The following is a 22,029-nucleotide window of genomic DNA, read 5'->3' on the forward strand; positions in this document are numbered from 1 at the left end:
TATTTTGTTTGCTTAACCGTGCATTTTTTTTTCTCCTTCAGTTTTCTAAATTACTTTTGCTGCCTTTTATGTCCATGACACTGCAAACTCCAAGCAAGAGGCCAGATAGGTAACTTATTACCAAGCCTCTGCCAATATTGCTCAAGCTGATAGCTATGAAGCACACAATAGCACACTCTGGGGAAGTGCATCCCTTCCACTTGATGTCTCCCCAAGCATGCTTGCTGAAATTGGGATCTCACTGAGGTGAATTACAGATATGAACACATGTATTATTAAATTGAGTGATACAGATGCCTATCTACTGCAGGACAGAATCATTTGAAAGAACAGCAAAATTAACACATGCGAGAGGGAAAAAAGAATGAGTCCTGTTGCTACATAATCACAATAAACCTGTGTATTTGTAAAGCAAAAAAAAAAAATCACATTTTCTACTAAATCATATTAACATTTTAACACATTGGGCTGGAAAAAACAATGTCTAAATTACTTTCATCTTAACACAGGGAAAGCAGGTTATGGTGCACCTGCTACCCCCGAAAGTCACATTGCCAAGACAATTTAAAAGACAGGAAAATAAAAACTTCATCTAGGTCCATTCTGTACACAAAGTAACTGATCTAAATCAAGGAATGTTTATTGCACATAATGTAACATAATGTAATAGTTTATTATTTGTTTCTTCTCCTGTTTTTGTATTTCCCATTTTATGACTAAGTTTTCAAATTAAAAAAAGTAAACAACTTGCAGCTGTACTTACTAGGAATAGGTCTAAGGACGTCTGGAATAAGGATTTCCACCAGAGCCTGGTACATTACATGATCGCAGGTACACATCCACTTGAGGACGGAATCATTCTTGCACAGAGCAATGAGCTTTGCCTTTGGGAGTCTACCTTCTATTTCATTCTCACTGCAGGAGGACGGATATAGAATCAAATCAATGATCTCTAAGACACCACTGATAAATGATGGATTTTCATCTGTAATTGCATTATGGATTGTTATACCTCTAATACATACTACAAGGGCCTATCAGGCCCAAGTTAACACATGGCAGCATCAACAGTAACAGATTTGCCAACTGATTGAAATTTGTGACAAGGTTTTCAGTTTGAGTGCAGGCTCATTTTAGGGGCTATTCGTTAGTCCCAGCATTTAGCAAAAATGCTTAGTGATCATGTCAACATGGAGATGTTGTAACCACAATTGTAATGCCAGTCCTCCAATTTTTATTTTAAAAATTAACTTTTCCAGATACGTATTTACACAAAAAACTATGGGAAGAAGTCCATGGACTTACTGTCGTTTGAAAAGAAATTTCAACTGAACTAAAGTGCCCCAGAATAGAACATGTTGAGGCTGGGAATGACAGGGTGTAGACTCATACCCACAGACTTGTGTGAAATATTGGAGGAACCTGTGACTGCATTCCCTTGTCTGCCTGCTTCCTGATGCTCTGACTACCTCTTTCCTATCTGATTCCTGGTGCTTTGCTACTCTCCATCTACCTGATTCATGATGATGGTACTCATTTATGGAAGTAAAAGGGCGTGGGTTCCTTCACAGGAGTGCTGTCTGACCTGTTCTACTTTCCGATATTACTTGTAACCAGGCGATCCAGGAAAATTCCCCCTATATTTGTTTAGCATTGCCATTTGTGTGGGCAAACATTATTTTGAATCCTCCAAATGGCTGACTTTGTTAAAGAGAAATACAGTTTTTAATCTCTTTTGCACTGGCATGTCTTCAAAGGAATTTGGAGCTATATTCTGGCTCTACTGCTGTCAGTTAGAAGCCAGCAGAGATAAGGGGCAAGTCAGAAGGCTCAATGGTGGTCAGTAACCGCATCAGCAAGTGACAGTGTTTCAAGGGATAGTTTTAGGTTGAGAACCAGTGCAGGGGAAGAAGGTTTTTGTTTCGATTCTAAGGTAAATACCGATGTCCGTATTTACTGTAGATCCACTTCAGTATTGTATTCAGTATTGTTCATTTACGTGTTATAGTAGTCAATACATTTTGCCTACTGAAGATGAGATCGTCATGTGGTGGCAAGTGATTATATTCCAGTACATTGAAGTACAGAGACAAGGGTTTTCTGTTCAACCCCTGGGTCTTTTGGCCAGGCTAAGGCACATTTTGGTTCACAGAGGATGCAAGATCCATTTACGAGAGTGGCCACTGATGCTGAACCGAAGAAACAACTTTCTTAAAAAAACAAAAATGTTATACATAAAAATATTAAATCAAGCTCATTGTGTCTAAATATTGTTGTTAAAACAACAAACTAGTTAAAATACATTTCCTTTGGTCCCTGCTAGTGTCACAGGTCCTTGATATTGTGAGGCCGGATGAGACAGCCTGCCTCAGTTGAATCCTTTCAGGACTGAAAAGCCCAAGTTTTCCTTTCCACTTACTGCGAGTACAAAAAAAAATTGATAAATACACAGATGATCGATTTATACCTGTGTGGCTTTATGAGATTAAAATACATCCATCCCAGATGCTGCTTGAGAAGGATCTGAATCTGGTATTTTACTAATTGAGAAAAAGTTTAAGTCGTGCCCTTAATTTATGAAAACTTTTTAACAAGGCCCAAAAATGTCATGATTGACAATTGTAGCTATGTGTTTCAGAGTGTGTCTCAGTACTAGCTGAATGAAAAAAAACAATAGCCTAATATAACATTCTGTATAATCAATTTATAATGTTAACTGGCTTACTGTATGCACCAGTGCAAAATAATAGGTGAGGTGCAACGGATTTCCTGCATGGTAAATCCCTAATCTCAGCCATGTCATCATCGAGATATGCCAAATAGAGGTCAAGCATTTCCTCACAAGAAGGGGCGAAAAATTGAAGAGACTCTCCCGAGGCTGCTCTCCCATGCATTCTATCAGCCATTTTCAAAATTGGCAAAGGTTGTGACAGAGACCAAGGGCAGCATTTTAGCAGCCGCCAGCGGGTGCGTTCCTGGTGGGGGGGGCCCCCGAAAATCGGGAAATCCCGGAGCGGGACCGGAGCCCGCCCGAACCCGTGAACTTCCGGGTTCCCCGCTGACACGCCGGCGTGCGCGCGCAGCCGCCGCTGGTGGGAATCCCGCAGGCAATTAAAGCCAGCGGGGTTCGACTTGACGCTATTTATTTTGCTTGTTCAGGTCATTAACTGACCTGATTAAGGGATTATGTGCGGAGGGGTGGGATTTTAGAGCAAACTGGGATTGTTTCCCACACTGGGGGAAACACCCCCAGTTCAAATGGACCTGTTGCAGCTGTCAGCCTGTGGCAGCTGCAAAGGTCCATTTGACAGGTGGGGGGGGGGGGAAGACCCTCACCCAATGCAGGAGGCCACTCTGTCACTTGGGACAAAGTTTGGCCTCCACCACCCTCCTCCTGACAATCAAAGTCACCAACTTGCGCACTTACCCCGGGGTCCAGAGACATGTACCTACCTTGCGGACCCCCTCAGATGTACATCTTCCGGATGGGGGCCGCCATAGCTGCGTCATGACCTCCTCGGAGGGCGAACAGCATCACCAGCCTCGCCAACCACGCCGTCCACCTTTGACACGTGGAGCTCCACAACAGAGTGCTGTGACACATCCACCTGTACAGCAGGAGGGAGGGCTACCGCAGAGAGAGATGCGCGCAGAGGGCACTACCCTCGCCACAGGGTCCACAGACCGAGGCTCAGCTTCCTGGACCTCTCTGAGCAGCAGTGCACACGGAGGCTCAGAGTCACTCGACATGTAGTCGTGGACATCTGCAGCCTCCTTCATGCCGAGCTGCTCCTGGCTGGCCCGAGCACCATCTTCTTACCTGTCGCTGTCAAAGTCACCACTGCCCTCAACAACTTCTCCTCCGCATCCTTCCAGGGTGCAACTGTGGACATCGCCGATGTCTCTCAGTCGTCTGCGCAAAAGAGCCCTGCAAATACACCTACACCCACTCTGCAGTGACACAATGGGTGGCATCAGTTGTGGGTCTTCATAGTGATTCTCAGGAGCGGGCATTATTGCACAAACCAGACAGGATTCGCGAAGACACGGCAGTAGTGGTGCCAATATAATATGTAATGTGAGTTGGTCAGAAATTCAATATAAGTAACACCCATGACAAACCCTCAAACACCCTTGTGCATCCCCTTCATGCTCACAACATGTTTGCCTTACGCTGCCTACTGCACATATGTGATGCATGCCCTGTGGCTGCGGCACAGGTAGTGGCAGGTTGAGTGAGGCTGGCCGTGAAAGAGATGCACGAGAGGGTGAGTATGAGATAGAGCCATGAGATTGTATGAGGATTGGGTTGAGTGGTAGTGGCGGGATGAGTACTGGCGAGGTGAATAGGTGCAGGTAAGATGAGGATGAGGTTTGAGCGGGTATGAGGGGTGATGTGACAGAGTAGTGTTGGCAGTGCTGAAGGAGCTGTGGGGTGGGGGCGGTGATGTGGCAGACGGAGTGTAGGGGAAAGAGTAAGTGTACTCACTTTGGCTGACCTACTGAGGTCATTGGAGCGCCTCCTGCACTGTATGCAGGTGGGCGATATGTTGGTGGTGCTGGTGACCTCCTCTGCCACCTCGAGCCAGGCCTTCCTGGTGGCAGAGGCAGGCCGCTTCCTCCTGCCCGCCGGGTGGAAGATCTCTGTTCTCCCCCTCCTCCTCACCCCGTGTATTGATACCTGGAGTGAGGCATCATTAGGCTGGGAGCAGCCTTCCCCCTGGGCTGCTCCATGCTGTAATTTTTTCTGTTTGTTGCAGCATCTGTCAGTGGAGGATTGCCCCTTTAAATAGAGCTCCTCCAGCTGACAGATCTTACTGCGCATGCGCAGCCCGCCCGACGCGCAGATCAGCAGTGGGGAACCCGGAGGAGCAGGTAAGTGGATCCAGTAATGCTACGATCACGCGGGTGGCTGACTCATTTCGCCGGGCGCGTTACCCACGCGCCCGATAGCCCCCCCCGCCGAGAACCCGCAGCCCTGCTAACATCGGGCCCCAAGAGAGGGAGAAAACAAAGAAAGACCTCACCTATTATTTTGCACTAGTGCATACAGTAAGCCAGTTAACATTATAAATTGATTGTACAGAATGTTAAAAAATATATCAGAGTAGAAATTGGTCCTCGTTGCACCCGTTTTCGGTGGAAAACAGGGGTAAAAATGATCAATTTCACAGGGCTATGTGCCCCAAGGACACCTGAAATACATCCGACGCCATATTGGCCATGGACAATTTTCAGCCGTTCCAGGAAGCTGTCTTTAACAGGTGTTGGGCCCCATGCATATGCTAATTAAGGGCCTAATGCCTGCTTAAGGACCCTTCAGCAACATTGGTCAGTGCTGAGTGGTGCATGACTTACCTGAAGGCTGCTGCCAGCGAGGGAACAGACCCAAATTTCATTGCCAACTTTGGGCAAGTTGCCTCTGGAGGCACGACAGGCATTGGTGGCTTGCCTATACAATTAAAATGAGGCCAGAGGCCCAATTTCAGGTGAACCGTGGACTTCTAGATGCTGTCGTGTGTCACCTATTTTGGGCCCTAAAACGGGGCAAAACCAATTTCTACCTAATCAAGTTTAATAAAACTAGCCAAGTTGTGAAAGCCAAATAGACCTGAGTAGGAAACTTGCCTGGTTTGACTGATGGTAGTCCCATCAGTTGAAGTCGATGGACTATAGTGCCAGAATGTTTGCCACAGCTTTTCAATGAGGCTAAACTGAAGATTCACCACTACATCCAGTATTGCCTATAAAGTAACAAAAACACACTGTAAGCAAAAGATATGGTTCCACCAACAAATACAGTTTAAAGGATGCAATATTCTTAGCAGCTAAAAAAAGACAGGGCTCTTCATGGGCACCAAGGTACATGAGGCCATCTATGACACTGCATGAGGTACTTTGGACATTAAGGCCTTTACAATATATCATAGACACTAGGGTGTGAACGTTAACAAGTTTATCTGAAATTCCTCTCTCCATTATTTTAGTGGAGGTTTCAATGAATGGCTTAAAATGAAGAAAATAGTGTAATTATTTAATGTTTAACATTCTAAGACCTGGTTACCTAAACTAAGAATCTGAAATGTTTTCTTCAGAAACTTCATTCTCCATCTATCATACTGCTTTGGCCAGATTCCTATAGAACCCCACTCATGATTAGACAAAAAGAGGTTAAAAAGAAAATAAATAGGTCTGATATATGATTTTGTTTTGCACTAGTAAAGACTAGGCAAGGTTTATTGGGCTGGAACTTGCTCCGACCGGCGTGGCAAGGCTGTGCGCACATCCTGTGGACAAAGACTACGAAAATACTTACCTCGTGGTATCCGACATCCACTTGCTCCCTTTTCAATTTTTTTTTAAGTTCAGCACTGTGAAATCCGAACAAGTTCCTTCGTATCGATAGAGACTGTGGGAATGGAAGCCACGCCCACAGAATCTGTCAAGAAGAGAAGTCACGCCCACAAGCAGGCAAATAAAACTCATTCATTTAAAATAAACATCTATATGTTAGTTTAAATAAAAATGTAACATATCTTATTATAAAAAGCCAAGCAAATTATTTAATTTAATGAAACTTACAGAAGTTAAACGTAAAAAAAAGTTCTTAAATTTTTAATTTTAAAATTTTTTTAATGATCAAAAAATATTAAAATAAGAGTAATTTGACATTCCACATTTTTAAAATTTATTTTTTTGTTGCTTCGCAGTCATTAACTGTCATTGCGCTTTTAAAAAGCAGTGCAGAGCTGGTACTTTCCAGCATAACTTTTTCATGGCGTACGTATCTTCGTTTCAGCTGGGCACATGGGTAAGTTTACAAATGTTTAATGATTTCTATGATTTTAGCGTACCATGTCCCTTTAATTTGGAACTGTCAAACCGCCAGCAAACCAATGGGAGCAAGTTCGCGATTTCGGGGTTTTAATGTGCATGTGCGCATTCGCGAACTTGCACAATCGATTCGCCGGTGGACAGACAGGACGTCATTCAGGGATGGTGAGTAATTTCTGGGCCGTTATGAAATTGTGTCAGTGAATGGATTTATAATTTACTTTTAAACTGGGTATATTCTGAATTAAAAATTGATTTAAATTACTGGCCCTAAATTCCATACCTCACAATGCTCTCTATAAAGAATCTGTAGTGTTCTGATATCCTCAAGAGTGATGCCATCCAACAAGGGACTGTCTCCAACCTCAAGTTCTACAAATTCAGGAAGAGCGCGAGAGGCATCTGTCATGAAAATAAGTAAAAAGCAAAATTTATTAATGTTGTTCATCAGATAAGACAAATCTTGCTTGATTTATTGACACCAACAGGCCTTTGGAGCTTTGTGAGTAATGACTAATAAGCAGCCAAGAGTATAAGTGATGTAGAAATAAAGCTCATAAATAAACATCATAAGTACTAATTCTGGTTTTCTGTCATTGAAATGACTTGTTGACTATTCATACACATTCAGTCACATAATGCTAAAATCTTGTAACTTTCTAGTTAAACATGGATTCACAGTAATATGTTGTTATTGTGCTGGATTAATTTTAGTTAGTTGAAACGGCATTTACCATCGATTATAAAAACGCATTCATTAATTGCCCCACAAGCCACTCAACGCACATGATATTTTTCCACGTTTGTTTCATCACAATGTCTGTATCAGTGTGTGTATTATACAAACACTGGATCTCTCAACGACATGGACAGAACGTTAAATTATGTTAATTAATTCAGCAGTAGTAGTAGGATGGGAAGTTGTGGTTTACTGAGAATACAAGATCTATAGTCTCGGGTGTGCACATGCATAAATTTATACATACAGAGAGAAAAACAATCTTCCTTCATAAATAAAATTCACTTGATGGGACCATTAAATTGACAGTGTTAATCATGTGAATATTAACACCATTACAGAATCAAGAAATAAAGAGTTTGCTCCTACTTCTCACATGCATCAGTGGCTACATACACTTTCTGATGTGACACTGAGCCAAATATACCGGTAAATCCCCAGGTTCAACCCCTGGTCTATGCTGAATTAGGCAATCTCCGTTGTTGCAGTGTTGGGGTTTACTAGTATTGGTCTCAGTATCTCTGGGGCTTGGAAGAAAAATAAAATCAGCCAAGTTCCCCACTCCCTCTTACTATCCATTGATCCCTGCTGTGAACGGCATGTGTGGATGTTGGATAAGCATTGGTTCAGGCTCAGCTGTGAAGTGCTCGATGGTAAAATAGCTTGTCGACACTCAGTCAAAGCTCATACATGAAGAATGGCTACTTGGTGGAATACTGGAGGGCTGCAAGCACCCCTGTATCCTACCCTGAGCAGTAACTTCAAGATAGAAGAGGGGAAATGAAGAGACAATTGGAGCAGGAAAAAAGAGGTGCACTTGTTAAAAAATTAAAAACCTGACTACCAAAATTGTAATCAGTTAAAATATATCTATTTTTAAAGAGGCTAGGTCCTTACCTGCATGCATTGTTTACAAATTTCCCCCATGTTGATTCTGCATAGCTGATTTGAACCAACTGCAAAGCCAGGAAACAACACTGCAGTATAATTTGTAAACACTGAGTGTGTGTGAGAGTTGATTAAAGACAAATTCATTACAAATGCAATATTGATAAATGAAGGACAATACTTTAATTAACTTTAAAACACTGGCAAAGCCTGGATTCATGAAGCATTTGAGCTTCAAATGCCATTCCAAGAAAATGATGCTGTTTGAAAGTGTGCTAAGGTTAACAGGGATAGAATATTTTTCCGAGTAACATTGTAGGAAATTGTTTGGGGTCGCCTTGACATTCACTGTAGAATCAAGCACTCCGAGATCAGATGCAGATTAACGCTCCTTCAAATGTGCCTCAACAATGTGGCTTAACCCCAACTCACAGGCCTGTACTGTACTACTGTGACATTTCTATTTCTTCGAACAATCTCTTAAGAATTGGATGGAGACTGCGCATATACCTCTGACGTGGGATGAGGATAATTTCTATTGTCATCAGAGACAGAAGGCTCTTATCCCAAGAGTCAGTTCTGGATTCAAATCCAGATTGCAGCAGTGAAATGACAGTATGGTAAACCAGTCTCGCCCAACTGCCTCATTATAGCATTTCAATCAGAAGTGTAGGACATGTGCTGTGACAGCAGTGTAAAATACATGAAGAAACCAACTTTTGAAAGCAAAGGATCTCTCTCTCTTTGGAGATAGATAACATAATCAGTTTTTTATCTTTAAAGTAAGTATTAAACAGATCCAGAAAGCGAACTAGGTCAACAAATAAAGGCTCGATTTTGAATTCCCGATGCCCGGCATGAATGGGATGTACTAGGGATTAAAATATAGGCAGCATTGCACTCACCAGACCGATACTGCACCCCATCACCCCATGCCATTTTAACAGGTGTGTTTCCAGCAACGTGCGAGGCCCTCACCATTGACATTCAGAAGTTGGGGTCTGATGATACAATTCTGGCCCCGGCGATATTTTAGCCTGCAGCAGTGAGGTCGGCACTTGGTGCCAGCTTTGCAAGGGACACCTGGTGCCAAGGATCAGCAGACCCAGAAGAGGGCCAAAAAGGTAAGTTAAGGAAACATTTGAAAAATAAAATTGTGGGTCAGGAGGAGTAGGAGCTCCTCCGGGCACCACAGGGATTCCTTGGCCATTCCCTGCCCTGGGCTTCTCGTGATGGCCTTAGGACCACCCCCCCTAGGGTTACCAACCCTCCATGATTGACCTGGAGTCTCCAAGAAGAAAAGATTAATCACCCAGACACTGCTGCAAGCAATTTCTGAGCAAAATCATAGGGGCATTAAAAAAAATTGTAATTTAAAAAAAAATTTCTTTGAATGTTTTTTGGTTATTAGTTATAAAAATATTTGAGACGGGATCAAAGCTTGTCTGACTGCAGGGTGATGGAGGTGGGAGGTCAAGTGATGAAACCTCCAGGAATACGTCCAGAGTTGGCAACCCTACCTCCCTCCAGACTTACCTTTGCCAGGGATCGTTCCTGTGGGTCCCCACTGCTCTCCCATTCCTGCTCGCTGGCGCCACATCATTAGTGTGGGGTTCAGGCCCTAACTTATTAAATTAGGGCTGGGAGTTCAAATGGCCAGGGCCTCACCTCAGCAAGCTAGGCGAGCTTAACGCTCACCCCAAGGCCTGAGTTAAAATCAGTGCTTAAGAGTTTATAAACCATTCCATTTATAAACCTTTCTAATTACTTTATATTCGTTACATTATAAAGAGGGTTTACTTTATGTTCATTAAAATGATATCTCAATCATCAGATAGCACTAACATTTTATGGCTCCTCATTAAAACAGAGCCCATACAGAGCAGTAAATTTAAACAATCAATTGAACATCCTTGAGAAAGTCCTTGGGAGTTAAATTGGATAACCCACAAAACGGGGTGCGGGAGTCATGGTGTGCGATTAACCCACGCCCGGTCGTTGAGATGCAGGCGGCACGTAACATTCGTGCTGCCTGGTCATTTACCTGATATCTGTGAGCAGCCAGGCCTAGCTGCGCTGTTGACTGGCTGCTCTCCAGCAGGGGGCCCCGATTTTGCGGTAGTGGCCAGCACCACTTAAAGGCAGCCTGCACTCTTATTTGCAAAATATAAGGTACGGGTCCGCACGCAGTTTTTAAAAAATTCATTCATTCATGGGATGTGTGCGTCGCTGGCAAGGCCTGCATTTATTGCCCATCCCTAATTGCCCTTGAGAAGGTGGTGGTGAGCCGCCTTCTTGAACCGCTGCAGTCCGTGCGGTGAAGGTACTCCCACAGTGCTGTTAGAAAGGGAGTTCCAGGATTTTGACCCAGCAACGATGAAGGAACGGCGATATATTTCCAAATCAGGATGTGTGTGGCTTGGAGGGGAACGTGCAGGTGATGGTGTTCCCATGCACCCACTGCCCTTGTCCTTCTAGGTGGTAGAGGTCGCAGGTTTGGGAGATGCTGTCGAGGAAGTCTTGGTGAGTTGCTGCAGTGCATCTTGTAGGTGGTACACACTGCAGCCACGGTGCACTGGTGGTGGAGGGAGTGGATGTTTAAGGTGGAGGATGGGGTGCCAATCAAGCAGGCTGCTTTGTCCTGGATGGTGTCAAGCTTCTTGAGTGTTGTTGGAGCTGCACTCATCCAGGCAAGTGGAGAGTATTCCATCACACTCCTGACTTGTGCCTTGTAGATGGTGGAAAGGCATTGGGGAGTCAGGAGGTGAGTCACTCGCTGCAGAATACCCAGCCTCTGACCTGCCCTTGTAGTCACAGTATTTATGTAGCTGGTCCAGTTGAGTTTCTGGTCAATGGTGACCCCTAGGATGTTGATGGTAGGGGATTTGGCAAAGGTAATGCCGTTGAATGTCAAGGGGAGATGGTTAGACTCTATCTTGTTGGAGATGGTCATTGCCTGGCACTTGTCTGGCGTGATTGTTATTTGCCACTTATCAGCCCAAGCCTGGATGTTATCCAGGTCTTGCTGCATGGGGCACGGACTGCTTCATTATCTGAGGGGTTGCGAATGGAGCTGAACACTGTGCAATCATCAGCAAACATCCCCCCTTCTGACCTTATGATGGAGGGAAGGTCATTGATGAAGCAGCTGAAGATGGTTGAACCAAGGACACTGCCCTGAGGAACTCCTGCAGCGATGTCCTGGGGCTGAGATGATTGGCCTCCAACAACCATTACTATTTTCCTTTGTGCTAGGTACGACTCCAGCCACTGGAGAGTTTTCCCCGATTCCCACTGACTTCAATTTTACTAGTGCTCCTTGTTGCCACACTCGGTCAAATGCTGCCTTGATGTCAAGGGCAGTCACTCTCACCTCACCTCTGGAATTCAGCTCTTTTGTCCATGTTTGGCCCAAGGCTATAATGATGTCTGGAGCCGAGTGGTCCTGGCGGAACCCAAACTGAGCATCAGTGAGCAGGTTATTGGTGGTTAAATGGAGATCAGACATCGCACACGTAAAACAGAGATGTGGGTCTCAAACTATGTTAAAACACTGAATAAAGGTTGTGCACCACTAAGTCCCACATCCTCCAATCTGCAAGCCAGACCTCACCAATCTGCCGATCTGAGTTTGTATCAGGCCTGAGAGAGGGGGTGCACCTACTGATGCACTAGAGGCCTTGGTGCAAGAGGTGGACAGAAGGAAGGGCATCCTATATCTGCAGGGGGCAAGATGCCCTCCAAACATATGCTCAAGAGGTAGTGGGAGTCAGCAGGGGACGAAGTCAATGCCAGGCGCATAGCACCACGAACATGGATGCAGTGCAGGATGAAGTTCAATGCTCTGACACGAGTGGTCAAGGTAAGGGAGGTCAACTGTCAAGTGGCACCTCCTACCAACTGCACCACTGGCTGCATCCACTGCTCCATGTATTACACCCCCATCACCCACATACCAACAAACTCTTTCAATCAGTACTCAACTCTTCTAGTCAGATGCTTCCTCTCACCCTCACACATTACCACTATTGCAAGCTGCACACCCACAGCTCACAGGTCAAACACACTGGCAGCTATTCAACCAAGACAGGCACATTACGCAAACATCTTGCAGGACATTCACCAACACACGTCCTGCTTTCTTGCAGGCGAAGGTGGCGCATTACAGGAGGCAGCAAGTGGCAGTGGCTCCATGGAACATGAACCTGCTGTCCTCTCTCAGGATGACAGCATTCCTGTCCCAACCCTGCCACTCCGCCAGTGCCCTTGATGTTGCCTGTCAGCTAGCCAGCTCACTCCCTGCAGGGTATTGAAACTTTCTTCTAGGAACATAGGAACAGGAGTAGGCCATTTAGCCCCTTGAGCCTGTTCCGCCATTCATTGAGATCATGATTGATCTGTGACCTAACTCCACAAACCTGCCTCAGCCCCATATCCCTTAATACCTTTGGTTAACAAAAATCCATCAATCTCAGATTTAAAATTAACAATTGAGCTAGCATTAACTACCGCTGGCAAAAGAGGGTTCCAAACTTCTCCCACCCTTTGCACATAGAAGTGTTTCCTAACTTCACTCCTGCAAGTCCAGACTCTAATTTTTAGGCTATGTCCCCTAGTCCTAGTATTCAAGTATAGGAGACCTCCAAAAACAGGTACAAATGCATCAGCAGCTAGAAGAATAATCCAGCAACCAACCTGTAAATTCTGCATGATCCCTTTAAGTAATGCTGGTCGGGGGGTCCTCCGTGCTGTTTACAACCTGTTTAGTTGTGCGAGGTTAAGACAGTGCTTTGGCTGGAACGTTGAGTTCCAAAAGCGCATCTGTCCCTTTAAATCAGCATTGCACACTGATCTAATGCATATTCTCCTTACTTTACATGCTGCCGGTGCTCGTTATCTGCTATTGCAAACGCCTTTATCAAGATGCCGACTGGCGTCCGTCACGCTAGAAGCGTGTGCACACATTCTGGACGCCATTTTGGGTCCTTAGGATGCCGCATAACGCCTATTCAATGGGTGCTACACGGCCCAATTTACAGCCCTTTTTTAAGACATGAAGACCCGCCATATCGGGTCTAGTGGTTAAAGTGGGCCTGGACAGTCTGGAATGCCATTGGGATTCTTGTAAGGAGACGCACAACACCCGGTTATAGTCCAACAGCTTTATTTGAAATCACAAGCTTTCGGAGCTTTGCTCCTTCGTCAGGTGAAGTGAAGAGATGCATATAGGCACAGCATATATAGTCAGAGAACAATGCCTGGTGATTACAGATAATCTTTCTAACTGCCCTTTATCACACCTCGGCAGAGAGATAATCACAGCAATCAAAGGAGTGAATGGTGTTCAAACAGGTTAGTCAGGGAAACATTACATCCAAGAATACTGAGGTGTGGTCACCAGGGGTCAAATGTAGCAGATGCTGGGGTTTGTATTAAAAACAGATAACTTTTTTTTGCTGGAAATCGCAACAGGTACGGCCGCATCTGTGTATGGAGAACAAGCCAACTACGACTTGAGTCTGGATGACTCAATGTCAGGTGGGGTTACATGTAGCGTGACATGAACCCAAGATCCCGGTTGAGGCCGTCCTCATGGGTGCGGAACTTGGCTATCAATTTCTGCTCAATGATTTTGCGTTGTCGTGTGTCTCGAAGGCCGCCTTGGAGAATGCTTACCCGAAGATCGGAGGTTGAATGTCCTTGACTGCTGAAGTGTTCCCCGACTGGGAGGGAACCATCCTGCCTAGCGATTGTTGTGCGAGTGCATCTGCTACATTTGACCCCTTGTGACCCCACCTCAGTATGCTTGGATGTAATGTTTCCCTGACTAACCTGTTTGAACACCATTCACTCCTTTGATTGCGGTGATTATCTCTCTGCCGAGGTGTGATAAAGGGCAGTTAGAAAGATTATCTGTAATCACCAGGCATTGTTCTCTGACTATATATGCTGTGCCTATATGCATCTCTTCACTTCACCTGATGAAGGAGCAAAGCTCCGAAAGCTTATGATTTCAAATAAAGCTGTTGGACTATAACCGGGTGTTGTGCGTCTCCTTACATTTGTCCACCCCAGTCCATCACCGGCATCTCCACATCATTGGGATTCTTGTTTGAGGTACTTATAATCCCAGGTCTTGATTTTCTCACAACATTTCCAAATTTTACCTTTTTTATTATCCGTAGGATCTTGTGAGATTAGAAAAGCCTTTTGTGAGGTACTGCTTCAATCCTGGTTCTTTTGACTTATTGCACATGCTCACAGATCAGTGATTTTCCATTAGGTCAGTTTATCTTTTTAACCTTTTATCAGATTTGTTGCCTATCCCAGCTGATCCCTCTTCTTTTTGCGAATGACATCACTGCCGATGGCTGGAGTAAAAATTTGTGGGGGTTAGACGTCACTAGGGATTCACGGAAATGGTCCCTGGCAAGGTAAGTGAAAAATTGGGGGCGGAAGGGGAGGGAAATCGAAAGTCTGCGATTGTCGGCGGGGGGGGGGGGGGGGGGGTGGAAGCCAGGGGGGAAGAGGCCCCACTAGAAACCTTTGAAAACATTTTTAAAGATCTAACTTACTTGGGCCTCCTTTGTCTTTCATTGGCAGGTTCAAGACTTTGCAGGCCTTAGTTGGGCCCATGGTTAAAATGGTGTTTTTGTCCGGATGACTTTGCCAACGAAATCAGGCCCTTCTTCTCTGGGGTGAGCGGCCTTCACGTGCCTGAATTCAGGCAAGTTAAAATGGTGGAGGGCGGGAACACATCGGGAATTTGGCACAACCCCCCCCCCCTCACCACCCTGGTTCTGCTTGGTTATAATCGACCCACCGGTGTCATTGGTGCTGAACCTGCCTGCCCTTTTACCAGCGTTGGGAAAACTGCCCTCTTCAGATTCACCCCTGGAATAAAACTGGACAAAATTTTCCCAGGTTAGGACTGGAGAAACTTAGGTTTAAAGTGAAGATTCAGCTTAGAATTAGATTTAACTTTGTGCTTAGGTTTAGAGTTGGGATAAGGAATGGGGTTAGGGTTGGATTTAAGGTAAGGGCAAAATTTAGGATTAGGGCAGGGTTTAGAATTGTGGTAAATTTATTCCGTTGGTGACTTTATTTTCTTGAAGTGCAAGTGCAGCTAGATAAAGCCTTAAAAATCTGACAGCATTTTGGGTTTTATAAATGGGGTATAGCATAGAAACCCTTGCTTAGTTTCACTCTTACCTATCTGATTGTAGCCAGATCAACTCCAGCAATGGCTTCTCTTCCCACCCCTGAACTGTTACCTCTGGCCTCCCCCAAGAATCTATCCTTGACCCTCTTCTCTTCATTATCGACATGCTGCCCCTTGGCGACATCATCCAAAGGCATGGGGTCAGCTTCAACATGAACGCATACGACACCCAACTCTATCTCTACACCAACTCTCTTGTCCCCTCCATTGCCCCTTGGTTGTTAGACTGCTTGTCACACAGTTAGAGCACTGTATGTAGTTATGGGCGCCCCATTATAGAAAGGACATTAAAGCCATACAGAGTGTATAGCCAATTTTCACAAAATTATTCCAGAAATGGAATTTATAAATTTGAGGTGAGACCTGAGATACTAAGGAGGCTGAGGAAATTTAATAGGGGCTTTTAAAGTTATAAGGGGAGTGAATATGGAATAGGGAAAGCATATGTCCTCTGAATGGGGAGTCACTGACACAGGGTCATCAATTTAACATTGTCAATAAGAGCATGAGCACAGAGGTTAGGAAAAATGCTTTGCCACAGCACATGGCATGGTTCATGCAGAGACGACTGCATCAAAGGGAAAGTTGGATAAATATTTGAAGCAGAAGATACAGGGCCGGGGGAGTGGGCAGGGCACTGGGACTAGTTTTAGATTATTCTACAATGGAGCCAGCTCAGACACAATGGGCTGAATGGCCTTTTTTCTGTGCTGCAACTTTCTATCGCTCTATGGGTGTGTTTATTACAGGGTGGGAGACTATTTACCAGATGATTTTTGTTGGCCTTGTGAGGAATGAATAACATTACGGGGGCTAATATTTTTCCCCGACATAGGTCAACAGAAGGATTTTTAAATTTGGACAAGTATTTTGAAAAAATGGTACTGCAACATTTACATGAACCTATTATATTTTCTGAGAAGTTAATAAATTGCTCATTGACCTTACGAGCAAGTACTTGTGAAATCTTAAACTTTGCAGAGAATCAAAGGTAATGTGACGGGTGAAAAGTTGTGAACAGTGTCAAATATTGCAAGGCTACACAGTCACTGGAGGGAGAGTACCCATTTTTAGTAAATACCCCTTTAAGGACTGATTGGGTCCACTAAGTCATTCCAATGACAACACTGACAGGGAGCAGCCTTGTGTATCCCTGAGATTCCACTGATTGCAAAGGTGTGTCTCCTAACTATGGTAAAATACCAGGTAGGTATGCCGCATATTCTACACTTTAAAATTGATAGAAGGACATAAAGGGGTCCTGTCTATCAGTGGAATCACATAAACAGCCTGGTGGCACGACGGCTTTCTGTTGAAGTAACGTATTTTAAAAAATACAAGTAATACATTTTTAATATAATTTTTAAACAGATAATGTGATTTACGTTGTAGTTTAATGTCTAGGCAGAATGTGAAGCTTACACCATATAGCTGTTTAAACTGTTTTTATGCACAACATGCCAAATATTTGTGCCTGGTTCTTTATCTTTCCCTAATTCAGTACAAATTTCTAAAATATTATATTTGCAGATGTTAGAAAACATAAACTTATCTTAAAAACTGCAAATGATAGTTAACGTAAAAAGTTTACTGAAATAACTCTCACCAAGGAACTGCTGATGGTGTTGACTCTGTGCTACAATGGTTTGCTCTGCAGAGTTAGGAATCTGTTGGCCACTTCCTGCGAAGCCATCTCCTATTCCATCCAACTTCTGCATAGGTTTATATCTGAAAAACAATATTACCAATACTGATATTTTAAATGGAAAACACTAGAGTAAAAGAATTAGAAAAACGTGAAATACTCCCAAGAATCCCACCTCGAAAAGAGGAAACAAGAGTGAGAACAAATCGGAGCCCCAAACCACAGTGAACTTTTCATTTCTCTATGTGCAATGACAACACGGACGTATATAAGAATATAAGAAAAGTCAAGTACAAGGAAAGGCCATTCAGCCCATCAAAGCTCATCTCTCCAGTACAGCTATTCTCCCAACTTAACATTTAACTGTATTTCAAACATTGTTAATGTTTTTGTCTTTATCAGCTGCCTGACAGGTTATCCCAAACATTTAGCACTCTTCGAGTAAATAAGTTCTTCCTAATATAAGTTTTAACTTCTCATCAATTTAAATTAATACCTTGGTTTCTACATTCCTGGCTTAATTTAAAATAATATTCTGGGTTTTTATTCTCTACACCATCTTATATACCTCAATAAGGTTTCCCATTAAGCAGATTCCATCTAGGCTGTAAAGTCTAGATTTTCCTCACTTGTAGTAGTAGTATTACTGCAGTGGCCAGATGCAGAAGTAAGTGGAAGCCACACTCTCCAGAAATGGCCCGGATTTGTAGCTCAATGCTGGTGATGGAGACCAGTAGGGGTAGAAGCACCCATCTATTTGAGGGAAATAGCATGTAGAACTGACATGCCCTCAATTGATTGGCACCCCATCCACCACCCTAAACATTCATTTCCTTCACCACCGGCGCACTGTGGCTGCAGTGTGTACCATCCACAGGATGCACTGCAGCAACTCGCCAAGGCTTCTTCGACAACACCTCCCAAACCCGCGACCTCTCCCACCTAGAAGGACAAGAGCAGCAGGCACATGGGAACAACACCACCTGCACATTCCCCTCCAAGTCACACACCATCCCGACTTGGAAATATATTGCCGTTCCTTCATCGTCGCTGGGTCAAAATCCTGGAACTCCCTTCCTAACAGCACTGTGGGAGAACCGTCACCACACGGACTGCAGCGGTTCAAGAAGGCGACTCACCACCACCTTCTCGAGGGCAATTAGGGATGGGCAATAAATGCTGGCCTCGCCAGCAACGCCCACATCCCGTGAACGAATAAAAAAAAATTGAATTAATATGCATCTGGGGCATGTCGGCCCTGCATGCCATTTTCCATTGTTCTGGCATGCAGGACACCTGAAATTGGTGTGCAAGGTTACTAAGTGGCAGTAAATATTCTGGAGATCATGGAAAGGACACAGTAATATGAAGATAAAGGCTTTTCTTTTTTACTTCCTGTTGGCACTTAGGTTCTCAGGAAAAGAGGTGGTGCACGATAATCAACAGAGGTTTGTGTTACTGCCACCCTTATTTACTACATACATAAACGATCTAGACTTAGGCACTTAGAGAACAACATCAAAATTTGCTGATAACACCAAATCGGGGTGGTGTGATAAAAATTGTGAAAACTAAAGGAGGACATAGATGGGTTAACAGGATGGGCAGATAAGTGGCAAATGCAGGTCAATATTGAAAAATTGGAAGAAAGAATAGGGAAAGGAAATAACCCTTAAACATTAAGATTTTAAATAGACTAGAGAAGCAGAGGGATCTTAGTTCAGATACTCAGGTCATTAAATGAGGCGGTACAAATAGGGCTTTCTTCAGCAGCGCTGCGAATGTTGAAAAGTGACCTGATAGAGGTCTTCAAGATCAGCAGCTTTACAATAAGGTAAATACTAATAGATTGTTTTCACTGGTTGGCATCATAGTTACACAAGGTCAAAAAGTAGTAAATAGGTTAGAAAAAAATCTCTTTACACAGAGACTAATTAGAATGTGGAATTCTCTGCAACAAACCATTGTTGAGGCAAAGGCCATAAATAAATTCATTTAAAAGGGAATTAGATAATTGCTTGATAAAGAAGAATATTAAAGGGTACCAGGAGTGAGCAGGGGAGTGGAATTAGACTCGGTGGCTCATGAGGAGAAAAACACTAACACAGACATGATGGGCTGAATGATCTGTTTCTGTATTGTAATATTATAGGATACTATATACAAAATCTGTTTTCAATAGTCCAGAACATGAATCTGTTTCTAACAAAAAGAATATTTAGAATTTAATGGTTCATTGAATGTAGATTAGCCAATATTACTAGTGTTATTTTGGAATGGTTTTGCATGCTTTCACCCAAAGAAAATTGCATGCTCTGTCACAAAAAGTGAATGCTATCCAACAAGGCCCTCTCCTTCCTGTGAGCCCAAGTGCTAGTTTCCCCTTTCTTGTATCAGGAGGATATAACAGGTAAGACAGGCAAGTACCAAACTGGGCACAAACCCAGTTTATGTTTCAACTTGGCACATGCTTTTTTTTATTCATTCATGGGATGTGGGCATCGCTGGCAAGACCAGCATTTATTGCCCATCCCTAATTGCCCTTGAAAAGGTGGTGGTGAGCCGTCTTCTTGAACCGCTGCAGTCCGTGTGGTGAAGGTACTCCCACAGTGCTGTTAGGTAGGGAGTTCCAAGATTTTGACCCAGTGACAATGAAGGAACGGCGATATATTTCCAAGGCAGGATGGCGTGTGACTTGGAGGGGAACGTGCAGGTGGTGGTGTTCCCATGCGCCCGCTGCCCTTGTTCTTCTAGGTGGTAGAGGTTGCGGGATTGGGAGCTGCTGTCAAGAAGCCTTGGCTAGTTGCTGCATTGCATCTTGCAGCCACCGTGTGCCGGTGGTAGAGGGAGTGAATGTTTAAGATGGTGGATGGGGTGCCAATCAAACAGGCTGCTTTGTCCTGGATGGTGTCGAGCTTCTTGAGTGTTGTTGGAGCTGCACTCATCCAGTCAAGTGGGCCTGACTTGTGCCTTATAGATGGTGGAATGGCTTTGGGGAATCAGGAGGTGAGTCACTCGCTGCAGAATACCGAGCCCCTGACCTGCTCTTGCAGCCACAGTTTTTATGTGGCTGGTCCAGTTAAGTTTCTGGTCGATGATAACCTCCAGGATGTTGATGGTAGGGGATTCAGCGATGGTAATGCCAGTGAATGTCAAGGGGAGGTAGCTGGACTCTCTCTTGTTGGAGATGGTCATTACCTGGCATTTGTCTGACACGAATGTTACTTGCCACTATCAGCCCAAGCCTGGATGTTGTCCAGGTCTTGCTGCATGCGAGCACAGAATGCTTCATTATCTGAGGAGTTGCGAAAGAAACTGAATACTGCTTGGATAAATGTAAATAGAGAGGATTTGACTACATTGTTTAGAGAGTCATAGAGTTATACAGCACGGATAGAGGCCCTTCGGCCCATCGTGTCCGCGCCGGCCATCAAGCCCTGTCTAATCTAATCCCATATTCCAGCATTTGGTCCGTAGCCTTGTATGCTATGGCATTTCAAGTGCTCATCCAAATGCTTCTTGAATGTTGTGAGGGTTCCTGCCTCCACAACCCTTTCAGGCAGTGAGTTCCAGACTCCAACCACCCTCTGGGTGAAAAAGTTCTTTCTCAAATCCCCTCTAAACCTCCCGCCTTTTACCTTGAATCTATGCCCCCTTGTTATAGAACCCACATTCCTTCCTTAGTATCCATCCTATCTGTGCCCCTCATAATTTTGTACACCTCAATCATGTCCCCCCTCAGCCTCCTCTGCTCCAAGGAAAACAAACCCAATCTTCCCAGTCTCTCTTCATAGCTGAAGCGCTCCAGCCCTGGTAACATCCTGGTGAATCTCCTCTGCACCCTCTCCAAAGCGATCACATCCTTCCTGTAATGTGGCGACCAGAACTGCACACAGTACTCCAGCTGTGGCCTAACCAGTGTTTTATACAGCTCCATCATAACCTTCTTGCTCTTATATTCTATGCCTCGGCTAATAAAGGCAAGTATTCCATATGCCTTCTTTACCACCTTATCTACCTGTTCTGCCGCCTTCAGGGATCTGTGAACTTGCACACCAAGATCCCTCTGACCCTCTGTCTTGCCTAGGGTCCTCCCATTCTATATAATCGGGAATTCACTGGAATCTATCATCAGAAACAGAGTGACTGAATACTTGGATAAGTATGAGCTGATAACAAAGAGTTGGTATGGTCTAAACTGAATAATGGAACAGGCTCGAGAGGGCCCAATGGCCTATACCCTTGTTCCTATTTTTTTCCTCCTAAGTTTCTTATGTTCCTATGAAATTGAAAATCATTTTATCATAAATGTGTAGTAATGATGTTTCAATCATTAATCCTACAAAAAATGGAACACATTGGCAACTGCAATTCCATCAATAGCCACTATTGGTGAATGAGATTCAATAATTAAAGAACCTCTATCTAATTAACATAATTGAATACTATAATAAAGAAACAATGCCCTGGAATGATATGAAAGCTATAATCTAATGTTGAGATTCAGATGATACTAAAAAACCATTTGGGCAATATCTGATGTCATCTGAACTTGTCAGATTAGATGGTTGTTTCGCAATCTCTTTTGGGTATCTGTGATTCTCTGGCCCCAATATTTACGGGGAGGCGAGGAGGGAGCGGGGCGGCGGGGGAGGATGGGGTTGTAGCGGTCGAGAAACCTGGAAATGCAGGTAACGCAGA

General features: G+C 44.1%; 1 protein-coding gene across 1 annotated transcript in view; it reads right to left on the minus strand.

Moving 5' to 3' along the window:
• Positions 1 to 22,029, minus strand: part of rfx3 (regulatory factor X, 3 (influences HLA class II expression)) — a 371,090-nt gene that overhangs the window by 43,853 nt on the left and 305,208 nt on the right. The window contains exons 9-13 of the mRNA XM_067983285.1: positions 17,290 to 17,411; positions 7,118 to 7,236; positions 5,639 to 5,744; positions 2,869 to 2,881; positions 764 to 915 (exon numbers count right to left, since the gene is read on the minus strand). Of these exons, the coding sequence (XP_067839386.1) occupies positions 764 to 915; positions 2,869 to 2,881; positions 5,639 to 5,744; positions 7,118 to 7,236; positions 17,290 to 17,411 (512 nt within the window). The remainder of the gene's footprint in view (positions 1 to 763; positions 916 to 2,868; positions 2,882 to 5,638; positions 5,745 to 7,117; positions 7,237 to 17,289; positions 17,412 to 22,029) is intronic.

The sequence above is a fragment of the Heptranchias perlo genome, chromosome 4 (assembly GCF_035084215.1).
Source record: "Heptranchias perlo isolate sHepPer1 chromosome 4, sHepPer1.hap1, whole genome shotgun sequence".
Taxonomy (NCBI): domain Eukaryota; kingdom Metazoa; phylum Chordata; class Chondrichthyes; order Hexanchiformes; family Hexanchidae; genus Heptranchias; species Heptranchias perlo.